Source organism: Talpa occidentalis, unplaced genomic scaffold, assembly GCF_014898055.3.
Source record: "Talpa occidentalis isolate TD23 unplaced genomic scaffold, MPIMG_talOcc4v2.1 talOcc4.10, whole genome shotgun sequence".
NCBI classification, from domain to species: Eukaryota; Metazoa; Chordata; class Mammalia; order Eulipotyphla; family Talpidae; genus Talpa; species Talpa occidentalis.
In genome coordinates, this window is record NW_023600993.1 from 36,587,537 (window position 1) to 36,599,710 (window position 12,174).

Sequence of the window (12,174 nt, forward strand, 5' to 3'; positions counted from 1 at the left end):
AGCCAGCTCTGGCCTTGTACCCTCCTTCCTCTCAGATCCAGCCTCTGAGGAAGGCCCCACCTTAGGGATCTCAGAGAGAGGTAGATCACATGACTTGTCATCAGGCCACCTGGCCAAGACCTGGGACACACCTGGGTTGACATTTAAAACAAGCTCTGCCTTGACAGTTGTGAACATGAACAAGCCCCTTCACTTTTCTGGGTCATGGCTGGTTCATCTGCAGAATGGGTGACTTTGACTTAGAGGTTCTGAGGATCACAGGAGAGAGTGAGTGTGAGGGGCACTGAGGTTCCTATGCATGGTTCCCTCCTCGGGACCAGGCAGCCGTGGCTTTGAGGGCACCCTGGTGTCCTTTGCCGGGAACTCTACAAGGCCATCAACAGTGGTCTCCCACCCTACAGATTCAGGTTTGTGTGTATATCCACCAGTCGGTGGCCCGGAAGTGTACTGAGTATCTGGCTGAGCTGGCCCGCCACAACTATGTGACCCCCAAAAGTTATCTGGAGCTGCTCAACATTTTCTCCATCCTCATTGGGCAAAAGAAGCAGGAGCTGAAAACTGCCAAGAACCGTATGAAGAGTGGCCTGGACAAGGTGGGCAGGGCGAGATGTTGTAGGTAATGACTTGCTGCTCTAGTTCTGCCCACCCCACCTTAGCTGTGACAGGGTGGCCCAGCCTTTAAAATGGCAGCCCATAAAGTTTAAATGGGTGGCTTCCTACCTCACCAAAATGGTAAAACATGCCAACTACAAGCAAAACCAAAGTTTTTCAGGGAACTACATATTTTCCTTGGGATCCACTGGAGCCTCTAATGCTGCCCACCACAGCCTTTCACTCATAAATGAGGGAGGCCGGGCAGGTCCTCTCCCTAGCCCTCCAGCCCTGCTTTCTGATCACCGCATATACGATCGCCTCTCTGTACCCCTTAACTCCCAGTTGCTGAGCACTTCTGAGGATGTGGCCAAGATGCAAGAGGAGCTGGAGATTATGCGTCCCCTACTGGAGGAGGCTGCCAAGGACACCATGCTCACCATGGATCAAATCAAGGTAGGGGGTGGGGAGTCCCCCCCACTGATGTCAGGCTGTGTCTGAGGATACTGGGCATCCCTGTGCAGCTACAAGATCACCAGCTACCCAACCTCTGCAGGTTGCTTAGCCTCTCTGTGCCTTTTCCTCGTTCAATAGACATTTATTTATTTAACAAATGCTTGGTTAGGTTTGCTCTGTGCCAGGCACTGCACCGGGTAGAGGATATAGGGAAGGTCTAAATGCGGATTATCACAAAAGAGACTGAGTGCAGGGCACCATCAGCCTGCAAACTGTGCCTGAGTCCTCCGAGTTTGGTTGCTCCTGCCTTCTTCCCTCCCCCACTCTTCCCTCCCTCTCCACCCCCCACCCCCACCATCTCCAGGAGGCCAGGTCCTCACAAATGTAAATTTGCATATTCATGATAGCAGTTTTCTGGCAGGAAAACTGCCAGAAAGTTTATGCTCTACAAAGTTAGTGTATTGAAATCTTTCCCAGCAGACAGGAAGAAAGTGACTTGTGAGAGGACCACCTGTCTCTAACCACCAGGGTCTTGTGGGCTTAGGATCCTGCCCTATGGGGCAGTTGTGCTCAAGCATGCAAAGCCCAGAGCCCCATGCCAGGCCCACAGTGAGCACGCAGTTTGTGGAAGGGGCTCTTAGATCTTGGTGGCCTGTTATAGCGCCGAGGGCCCTTGGAGATAGGGGCCTCCCAAACCTCACTTCCTTGCACCTGGAGAGACTGAGATACAGTGAGGAGGAAGAGGAGACACACTTGCCCCCAACACTGACTACCAACTGGGTCCTTCCTGTCTCTGATCGCCAGGTGGACACGACCATTGCCGAGGAGACCCGGAATTCAGTGCAGGCAGAGGAGATCAAAGCCAATGAGAAGGCCAGGAAGGCGCAAGCTATCGCTGATGATGCCCAGAAGGATCTGGATGAGGCACTGCCAGCCCTGGATGCAGCCCTGGCCAGCCTGCGCAACCTCAACAAGAATGATGTGACTGAGGTGGGGCCAGGCGTGTCTTTTGCGCCCCTTTGAATTCCTTCCTTGTGTCTCTGTGGTCTGATTCCAAGCACTACCTCTACACATGCTTTGAAGGTCATGTGTTAAGAGGTGAGGGCAGAACTAGAGCTCAAACTCAACTACCTACTCTTACCTCTTTGGCCCAGGCAAGTGTGTGGGGAGGGCTTTGGACCCTGAGAGTTGAGCATCCTGGCCAGGACTAGGGTACATGGAGAGCAGTAGGAGTTGCAGGCTGAGGCAGACCCTTTGTCTCTGGTGGTAAAGACTTGATTGATGGGGCCCATGCTGTCTGGCAGCAGTCCTATTGGGGGTGCCTACTCAATGATGGGCCTCCTTCCCTCTCTGCGCTGACCCACAGGTTCGTGCCATGCAGCGTCCTCCTCCTGGTGTGAAGCTGGTCATTGAAGCTGTGTGTATCATGAAGGGCATAAAGCCCAAGAAGGTGCCTGGCGAGAAGCCTGGCTCCAAAGTGGATGACTACTGGGAGCCTGGCAAGGGGCTACTGCAGGACCCAGGCCGCTTCCTTGACAGCCTCTTCAAATTTGACAAGGTGAGTATGCCAGGCCCCTGGCTAGCCAGTGAGTAAAGGTGGGACCCAGCTGGACAGGAAAGCAGGGAGAGGGTCCCTGCCCCATCATAGAGCTGAGGTCTCTGTCCTTTCTCCCTCTACCTGTAAACATACAGCCACAGAGCTGACTAGGGCCACCTCTTGGCTCAGAGGAGGTCTCTAGCTGGTGGGGGTGATGGACCCACCCACAGACGGCTTTAGAGGAAATCAGGACCCAGAGAGGCTCCTGGGGACATAAGACACAATCACTCCAAGGCTCTGAAGCCTGAGCTTCTCTCATGTTCTTTCCTCCCTGTGACCCCCAGAGCCTTGTTAAAGACCCTCACCATCTACTCCGCCATTGCCTCTCCCTTGACCTCAGCACCTCAGTCATCAATCTGTGTCTGTCTCTGGGTTTCTCTGCCCGCCTGTCTAGCTCTGAAGCTCTCAGTCTCCACGGCATATGCTCTCTTGGGGGCTGCTTTATGATTAGGTCTACCTGGGGCCCCAGCTCCCTTGGAGGTCACCTCTTCAACCCTAAAATTGGCACTTGCCAGGCTTCACTGGGTGTGTGGAGACAACGGCCTATTTCAATGGCAGCTGAGCCCTTCAGGGCTTCCCCTTCTCTCCTCCTCTTCCATAAGACTGAAAATCAGAGGGCCACAGGCCCAATTAGGCCCAAACTTGGAGTGCTCTGATGTCCAGGAGCTCATGGGCAATGCAGACTCCTGAACTACATGGTTGGATTCTCCCAGACAAGTGCCCCGGGTATATAGTGAGCTCTCAGGGTGGGTATTACCATCCTCAAATATTAGCCTGGTTGGGCATCAGAACTTCTCACTTGTCTTCACACCTGCCAAGAAGCAGCCCTGGTCTCTTAGATGAGTCTTCAATGGGGCCTGTGTATCATCTGGTCTTGAGGTTACTTTGTTTCTGGAGGAAGAAATCTCCAATTGTATCACTTAAATTCCTGGAAACACTGAAGTTCCTCTTCTGGCCAGCCTTTCTAGGCCATTTATTCCCTAAGGAGGACACCTGTACTGAGTCCCACATGGGGCATGGTGCAGAGAGGCAGGGTCAGAGCATCGCTCCTCAGGCACCACTGCCCAGGACTCTGAGGCCCATGGTTTCTGTCCCAGGACAACATTGGGGAGGCAGTGATCAAAGCCATCCAGCCCTACATTGACAACGAAGAGTTCCAGCCTGCCGCTATCGCCAAGGTATCCAAGGCCTGTACCTCCATCTGCCAGTGGGTGCGTGCTATGCACAAGTATCACTTTGTGGCCAAGGCCGTGGAACCCAAGCGGGTAAGGGCTGAGTAGAGCCAGAGGACAAGGGAAGAGGGAGGAAGATGTGGGCTTCCCCAGGGTAGTCTGTTGGCCTTGTGCCCTCTGCCTGCAGCAAGCCCTGAGGGAGGCCCAGGAGGACCTGGAGGTGACTCAGAGGATCCTGGAGGAGGCAAAGCAGCGCCTGCACGAGGTGGAAGATGGCATCTCCATGATGCAGGCCAAATACCGAGAATGCATCACCAAGAAGGAGGAGCTAGAACTGAAGTGTGAGCAGTGCGAGCAGCGGCTGGGCCGCGCTAGTAAGGTGTGCACAGGGAAGAGGGTGGAAGGGAGACAGGAGGCTAGTAAGGTGTGTCAGGGAGAGCCTGTGGGTGTGGCCTGCTTCAAACTGGGGCTGGAAGTGTCTGGGTGGTGGTTGGGTCCAGGGGTGTCTGTCTACACCCAGTCCCAGCAGCATAGAGGGCGGTACCAGGCAGGGAAACTGGGGTCCTGGCCCAGGTTCCCAGAGCTCATGCCATGAGGCTACCTATGCAGCTCATCAACGGGCTGTCAGATGAGCGGGTGCGCTGGCAGGAGACAGTGGAGAACCTGGAGCACATGCTTGACAACATTTCTGGTGACGTGTTGGTGGCCGCTGGCTTCGTGGCCTACCTGGGCCCTTTCACGGTAAGAAGCCCCCAGGCCTGGCTGGGCAGTCCCACTTCTCAAAGAGGCCAGGCCTTGAGGCCTCACCTCCACAGGGGTGGTCTACGGGTGGCTCTTCCCACACTCACTCATTCAGCCAGCACTTACCTGGCACCAAGTCTGAGCCAGGCGCCGTTCAGGCACAAAGGATACAGCAATGTGCAAAACAGCCAGAAAGCCTGTCTTCTAGCGTGAAGGAGCTTGCACTTATGTGCTTGCTGTGTGCACTCATGTAAGTTGCACAGTTGCCCTAACAGGTGGGCATTGTTGTCATTACCCGTTTCAACCATGAGGGGTTGAGATTCACAGAAACCAAGGAAGTCACCGAAAGGGCACTAGAGCGTAAGTGTTTAGCTCCATGGCTGAACTCTGACCTCTGTGCACACGCCAGGCACTGGGTGCAGGGAGGGCATCACGTGTGTTGGGAGGCTGAGCCTGATCCTGCCATCTCCTCAGGGCCAGTACCGCATGGGGCTCTACAACAACTGGGTCCATCAGCTTACATCCCACGAGGTTCCACACACCAGCGAGCCCACGCTAATAGGAACACTGGGAAACCCCGTGAAAATCCGCTCGTGGCAGGTGATCACCCCAGGGAGAGCTGGAATGTCTGGGCTGGGCTTAGGATGTAGTCCAGGATGGGCTGGAGCCTCCTGTCTCCCTTCCACCCTCTTCCCTGGGTATTTTCAGTGATACCTCTCTTGAACCTGCCCAGCGCCCACCAAGAAGGTGGTGTATAGGAGGGGTAAGCTGAGCCATCTGGGGTCTCCTGCCCGCTAGCTGTGGGCCCAGGGCAAGAGGTGCTTGCAAGAGTAGGGGGTCGGGAAACACGACCCAGTGTTCAGAGTGAGAGTTAACAAAAAAAAAGTTGTGTCTGAGTTAGACCCTGAAGGACAGGTAGAGCTGGCACAGGGAGAGAACAAAGAGACTGGAGGCAGACACTGTGTATGAGCCTAGTGGGAGGCTGAGGCAAGAGGATAGGGGCCCAGCAAAAGGGGGGGGGGTGTCAGGAGCCAACCAATGAGCAGGAGAGAAACAGAGATCCTGGAGGGCTGAGCCCTTGCTACCTGCCCTTTACTTGCAAGGGGGTACAATAAGGAGAAGGAAGACACAGCCAAAGCATGATGAGGTTGGAGGTAACTAATGCCCTGCCTGACCAGCTCATATGAGAGCCCCAACCCATCCCGGTGCCTGGTGCCCCACAGATCGCTGGCCTCCCCAATGACACACTGTCAGTGGAGAATGGGGTCATCAACCACTTCTCCCAGCGCTGGACCCACTTCATTGACCCACAGGGCCAGGCCAACAAATGGATCAAGAACATGGTGAGGCTGCTGCCAGGTACCACTACCTCACCCAATGGGCTCAGTATGTGTGTGTGGGGTAGCCGAGCCACAAGGTTTGGTTCACAGCCTCCACACATGCCCCCCACCCCCACAGGAGAAGGACAATGGACTGGATGTGTTCAAGCTGACTGACCGTGACTTCCTGCGCAGCATGGAAAATGCCATCCGCTTTGGCAAGCCTTGCCTTCTGGAGAACGTGGGAGAGGAACTGGATCCAGCCCTGGAGCCCGTGCTACTTAAGCAGGTGGGTCTGCCGCAGGGGTGGGCTGAGAGCGGCGTAGGAACAGGGGTGAGGGCAGTCCCCTTCTCCTGCCTCATTAGTGAGGCCCAGGTCACAGCGCTTGCCCATCCCATTGACCGCAGACATACAAGCAGCAGGGGAACACAGTGTTGAAACTGGGGGACACGGTGATCCCCTACCATGAGGACTTCAGGATGTATATCACCACCAAGCTGCCCAATCCACACTACACACCTGAGATCTTCGCCAAACTCACCCTCATCAACTTCACCCTGTCACCCAGGTAAGCCCCAGTCCCTAGGCCTCCTCAGCCTGCCCAGCTGCCCCTTCTATTCTCAGACTGGGACTCAGTAGGTCTCTCCCCCTCTCTGAGGCTCTGCCAGCTTCCTCCCAGGCACTCTGGCATTCAAGACCCTTTCTAGACCCTCTACCAGCTACCCTTACCTGCCACCATTTCTGCCTAAAAACCTTTACCCCCTCCTCATCCTGATCCCTGCTCAGGACTCCAGCCTCCCTGGTTGCCTTCCCCTGAGGCTCAGCCTTTGCTGGACCCTTGTATACTTACTCCAGAGCTATTCTGGAGCCCTGAGTTGGACACACTCTGACTCCTTGCACCAAAGCCCCATTTTCTGCCCTTGGTGCCATGATCCCAGGCATTATGTCTTGGCTGGCCCACACAGTGTCCACAGGCTCACAGAGCCCGCAGGCCCACTTTATGCTAAAGTCTCCATGCCAGTGGCCACTGTGAGAACATGGGGTAAAACGCCCTTAAGGCCTGCCCCATCCAGTCCCCTGTAGCCACCTCTTGCTGAAAGGGACTTTTCAGAGACCCTCAGCTCACACATCCAACTAGCTGGCCCCTGCTGGGATTCTACGTTGCCATCGGAGGTCTCACTGAGAGTGGTGGTCACTTGAAGGCAAGCTGTGCATTTGACAGGGGCAGGCTACTCAGGCTGACACCAGCAGCAGGTGCCCGGCTCTTAGAGTCCCAGAAGCACAGATAGATACGTGAGCAATCTCGAGGCTGGCCCTCCAGGCCCCCCCAGGTGTTACAGATTTGGTGTTCCCTGTCCCTGGCAGTGGCTTAGAGGACCAACTGCTGGGTCAGGTAGTGGCTGAGGAGCGGCCTGACCTAGAAGAAGCCAAGAACCAGCTGATTGTCAGTAATGCCAAGATGCGCCAGGAACTGAAAGATATTGAAGACCAGATCCTGTACCGGCTCAGCTCCTCCGAAGGCAACCCTGTGGATGATGTGGAGCTCATCAAAGTGCTGGAGGCTTCCAAGTTGAAAGCTGCTGAGATCCAGGTCAGCAATTGCCTACCTACCCCTGCGTGTCTCTTCCTGCCTCTCCTCACCTGCTCTAGGCCTAATCCCTGTCCTCACCCACCTCAACCTTCTGCTCTTTGCCAGCCTCCCTGGACCTGACCCACCATTGCCCTTGTGCACCCCCAGGCCAAGGTCAGGATTGCAGAGCAGACAGAAAAGGACATTGACCTCACGCGCATGGAGTACATACCTGTGGCCGTCCGTACCCAGATCCTCTTCTTCTGTGTGTCCGACCTGGCCAATGTGGACCCCATGTACCAGTACTCCCTCGAGTGGTTTCTCAACATCTTCCTCTCAGGCATCACCAACTCAGAGAGGGCAGGTAGCCCTGGCACAACACATGCACACGTTGACACAAACGCCTGTCTCCCATGTGGTACAAATATGACACACATGGACACATTTCCACAGTGGGCACACACATGGAAACTCACACACTCGCTCACTTGCACAAAATCTCCCATCAGACCCACACTGCATAATAGCACATACACACACCCTTCCTCTCCCTCCTCAGATCATCTTGACTGGAAACTTTGCTGTCCCTATGGCTGCTGGGTAGACTGACTGGGCTGGCTCCTGGGGGTCCTTCTTCCCTCCCCTCTCCCTGCTCGCTGCCATCACCTCTGTGCCTTGCAGACACCCTGAAAAAGCGCATCGCCAACATCAACCACTACCTGACCTACAGCCTCTATAGCAATGTCTGCCGTAGCCTCTTTGAGAAGCACAAGCTGATGTTCGCCTTCCTGCTGTGCGTCCGCATCATGATGAATGAGGGCAAGATCAACCAGGTGCCTCAACACAGACATGGGGGCTGGGGGACCCAGAAGCCTGGGACAGACTGCCTGAGACATGGCTCTGTTGCAGAGCCGGAGAGAATGGGGGGGAAGGAAAGGGAAGGCCAGGCATGAGGGCACATCAAGAGCGAAGGGACAGAGGCCTCAGGAAATAGTTCCTTGCTCAAAAACAGCCAGGGGACTTTGGGTTAATTGTGGGCAACTGGTCCTGTGAGCACAGGCCTTTGCGGAGATTTGAGTGTGCCGGTGAGCACCCTGAGCCTCTCCACTCATGCTCCGATGAACCCAGGTATTTTGTGGTGCATCGGAAAGCACTGCCGAGGCAGAGTGACAGCCCTCATGTGACAGCCCTCATGTGAGCCCCATAAAACTCCTGGGATGTAGTTGGAGTTCTGAGAGGTCAAATCCGTTGCCTAAAGTCACAGTCAAGAAAAGGTGGAGAAGGGACACTAACCAGACATGTCCACTGCCATACCCAAGAGGGAGGTAGGGGAGGCACTACTGAGTGGGGGGACCCAGCAACAGAACACAGGACCTGGACTCTAGCCACCCCACCCCCATCCCCTGGCAGAATGAGTGGCACTACCTCCTGTCTGGGGGCTCCATCCAGGCCATGACTGAGAACCCTGCACCAGATTGGCTCTCAGACAGAGCCTGGAGAGACATCCTGGCACTGTCAAACCTGCCAGCCTTTTCCTCTCTCACCTCTGACTTTGTGGAGCACCTCTCAGAATTCCAGGCCATCTTTGACAGCCCTGAGCCCCACCGGTGAGCTGGGCCCCAGGGCATGCAATGTGGGCACCGGGTGAGACCCCCAAAATAGCCCTGCCTAGATAACTTCTCTGAGGGACCCCAAGGGCTGGCCTGCAGCTGTGGCCAGCTCTTTTCCTTACCTCTGTCCGTGTACCCTCTCCTGCTGTCCAACTGGTAGAGTCCCTGTGGCCAGGGCCCTCCCCAAGTCGGCTTTCAGGGAAACATGGGCCCTGTTGCAGGGAGCCCTTGCCTGGCATCTGGGACCAGTACCTGGACCAGTTCCAGAAGTTGCTGATCCTCCGCTGCCTGCGTGGGGACAAGGTTACTAATGCCATGCAGGACTTTGTGGCCACCAACCTGGAGCCACGCTTCATTGAGCCCCAGGCAAGTTAGCCGGTGCTTTGGGTGAATCCCCACCCTGGGTCCTAGGGATCTAGCTGCACCTGAACAGGCTGCTTTGAAGCCTTGGTCAGACAGGGATGCTTAGCTTACCCATCAAGGCTCTGATAGGTTCTAGGCCCCACCAGGAAGCACCCCTGGGACCCTCCTGGGAGCCCGGGACCCCTCTCCTTTGCCTTGTGCCTGCCTCTCTCTCCTCAGTCCCAGGTGGCTCCAGCATCTGTCCTTTCCCTGCAGACAGCCAACCTATCCTTGGTGTTCAAAGACTCCAACTCCACCACCCCCCTCATCTTTGTACTGTCCCCTGGCACTGACCCTGCTGCTGACCTCTACAAGTTTGCAGAAGAGATGAAGTTCTCCAAGAAGCTCTCTGCCATCTCTCTGGGCCAGGGTCAGGTAGGGTGGAGTGGGTGGGGTGGAAGAAGGGGGTGGGTCCCTGGGCCAGCTAGTTCCCTTCGCTTAGCTTGCTTCTATCACCACAGGGTCCTCGGGCAGAAGCCATGATGCGTAACTCCATAGAGAGGGGAAAGTGGGTCTTCTTCCAGAACTGCCACCTGGCACCAAGCTGGATGCCAGCCCTTGAGCGTCTCATTGAGCACATCAATCCAGACAAGGTGCATTGCCCTGCCCACACACGCCTCTACTGCTGAAGAGGGTCTTGACATGTCCATCTAGCACTGATGGGGCTAAATGAGATTCTGTAAAACATCCAGCCAGCGCGCAGCTCAGTAACAGACATGTGATGCGCGTTGACTAGGCTAATCTCAGTAGCTCCCAAGTTACATTACCAGTGGTGATTCCCTTACCCAAAGCTACCCAGCAAAGATCTGTGACCCTGGCACTTGCTAAAGTCCATATTCGGTCCATGAAGCCTGGCCTGGCCCACGCCAGGTTGAGGGTGCCCAGAGAGCCTGGTTTTGGGGTGACCACCTGGTACGAGTTTTGATGCTCACATGGAGCATGGCCACCAGGTACATCGTGACTTCCGCCTGTGGCTCACCAGCCTGCCCAGCAACAAGTTCCCAGTGTCCATCCTGCAGAATGGCTCCAAGATGACCATTGAGCCACCACGCGGTGTCAAGGCCAACCTCCTCAAGTCTTACAGCAGCCTCAGCGATGACTTCTTAAATTCGTGTCACAAGGTGAGGCCCAGTTGGCACCTGCTCTTCCCTACTTGCCCCTGCCCTTGCCCTTCACTCCCTTCCTCTCCCCACGCAGGTGATGGAGTTCAAGTCTCTGCTGTTTTCTCTGTGCCTGTTCCATGGGAATGCACTTGAGCGCCGTAAGTTTGGACCCCTGGGCTTCAATATCCCTTATGAGTTCACAGACGGGGACCTGCGCATCTGCATCAGCCAGCTCAAGATGTTCCTGGATGAATATGATGATATTCCCTACAAGGTGGGCCAGGGATAAGTAGGGGTGGGGGCCAGGTGCTTGTGGGAGCTCTTACCCATCCACCCATAGGTCCTCAAGTACACAGCCGGGGAGATCAACTATGGGGGCCGTGTCACAGATGACTGGGACCGCCGCTGTGTCATGAACATCCTAGAGGACTTCTACTGCCCTGCGGTGCTCTTTCCTGAACACTCCTATAGCGCCTCAGGCTTTTACCACCAGATCCAACCCACCCATGACCTCAATGTGAGCACACCCCTTGTCAGGCTGTGGCTCTGGGCTGTGTGGTGAAAGGAGACACGGCCCTACCCTCTGGTAGCTCCTTCTCATGATGGATCCTTCCCACAAAGATAGCCACAGTGTGGGAGGCAGACCCAACCCTGTGCCCTGGTGCTCAGGCTCTGTGGGCAGAGGTGAACTCCAACCTCTTAGTCGCTACCCAAGTGTTAACTACTCAGTGAGGTGGGGCAGTGCCTCTGAGGGGATACCTGACTCTGACCACACAGTCAGGGGAAATGATCATTTCCCCGAGGAAGTGATGCTTTGGCTAAGATGTCAGGGGCTTGGTTGGGCAGTCCAAGGTGTAGGGAGCTTGCAAGTAAGAGCAATTGAATGAAAGAACAGGGAGCTTGCTGGCCATGAGAAGGGGCCTGGAAGGGAAGTGAAGGCCATTCACATAGCACCTCAGAGGTCACGGGATCCCAAGAACAGGGAAATGTTGAAAGGTGACAACACCCTGGGGGTAAAGATTGGGAGATATGCCCAATTGGAGGGCCACCCAGAAGGCTGGCAGTAGAGCAAAGCAGGGGCTTCAGTTGTGGCCCTCCTATCCCTCCAGAGCTACCTCTCCTACATCAAGACTCTGCCACTCAATGACATGCCTGAGATCTTCGGCCTGCATGATAACGCCAACATCACCTTTGCCCAGAATGAGACCTATGCCCTGCTTGGTGCCATCATTCAGCTGCAACCCAAATCATCCTCTGTTGGTGGCCAGAGCCGGGAGGAGGTGGGTGGCAGCAGGGGCAAAGGAGCCCCAAAATTTGGGAAGGGCCTATGTCCCACCCACCACTTTGCCTACTTCCCTTTGGGAAGGAACTCTGTATATGGAGTCCTGCAAGGGATAAGGGAATTTGGCCCTGACCTCCAATGTCCCTTTGCTCCCACAGATAGTAGAGAAAGTGGCACAAAACATTCTGCTCCAGATGCCTGAGTCCATCAACTTGAAGCTGGTGATGACCAAGTACCCTGTGTTGTATGAGGAGTCAATGAACACGGTGCTAGTACAGGAGGTCATTCGGTAATCTCCCACCAGCCACCCCAGCCCCAAGTCAGCAGGCC

The 12,174-nt window shown here is 55.5% G+C and overlaps 1 protein-coding gene across 6 annotated transcripts in view; it reads left to right on the top strand.

The window, feature by feature from the left end:
• DNAH1 (dynein axonemal heavy chain 1) overlaps positions 1–12,174 on the top strand; it is a 69,999-nt gene that overhangs the window by 55,719 nt on the left and 2,106 nt on the right. For 3 of the 6 annotated variants that reach the window (XM_054694461.1, XM_054694449.1, XM_037530282.2), the window contains 16 exons: positions 402–593; positions 937–1,047; positions 1,852–2,037; positions 2,414–2,605; positions 3,742–3,909; positions 4,004–4,195; positions 4,426–4,557; positions 5,032–5,157; positions 5,781–5,900; positions 6,016–6,165; positions 6,285–6,445; positions 7,243–7,468; positions 7,616–7,811; positions 8,129–8,280; positions 8,858–9,054; positions 9,279–9,669. In XM_054694461.1, coding sequence (XP_054550436.1) covers positions 402–593; positions 937–1,047; positions 1,852–2,037; positions 2,414–2,605; positions 3,742–3,909; positions 4,004–4,195; positions 4,426–4,557; positions 5,032–5,157; positions 5,781–5,900; positions 6,016–6,165; positions 6,285–6,445; positions 7,243–7,468; positions 7,616–7,811; positions 8,129–8,280; positions 8,858–9,054; positions 9,279–9,432 — 2,655 coding nt within the window. In that variant the 3' untranslated portion in view covers positions 9,433–9,669. The other 3 variants (XM_037530269.2, XM_037530299.2, XM_037530287.2) reach the window with 3 other exon arrangements.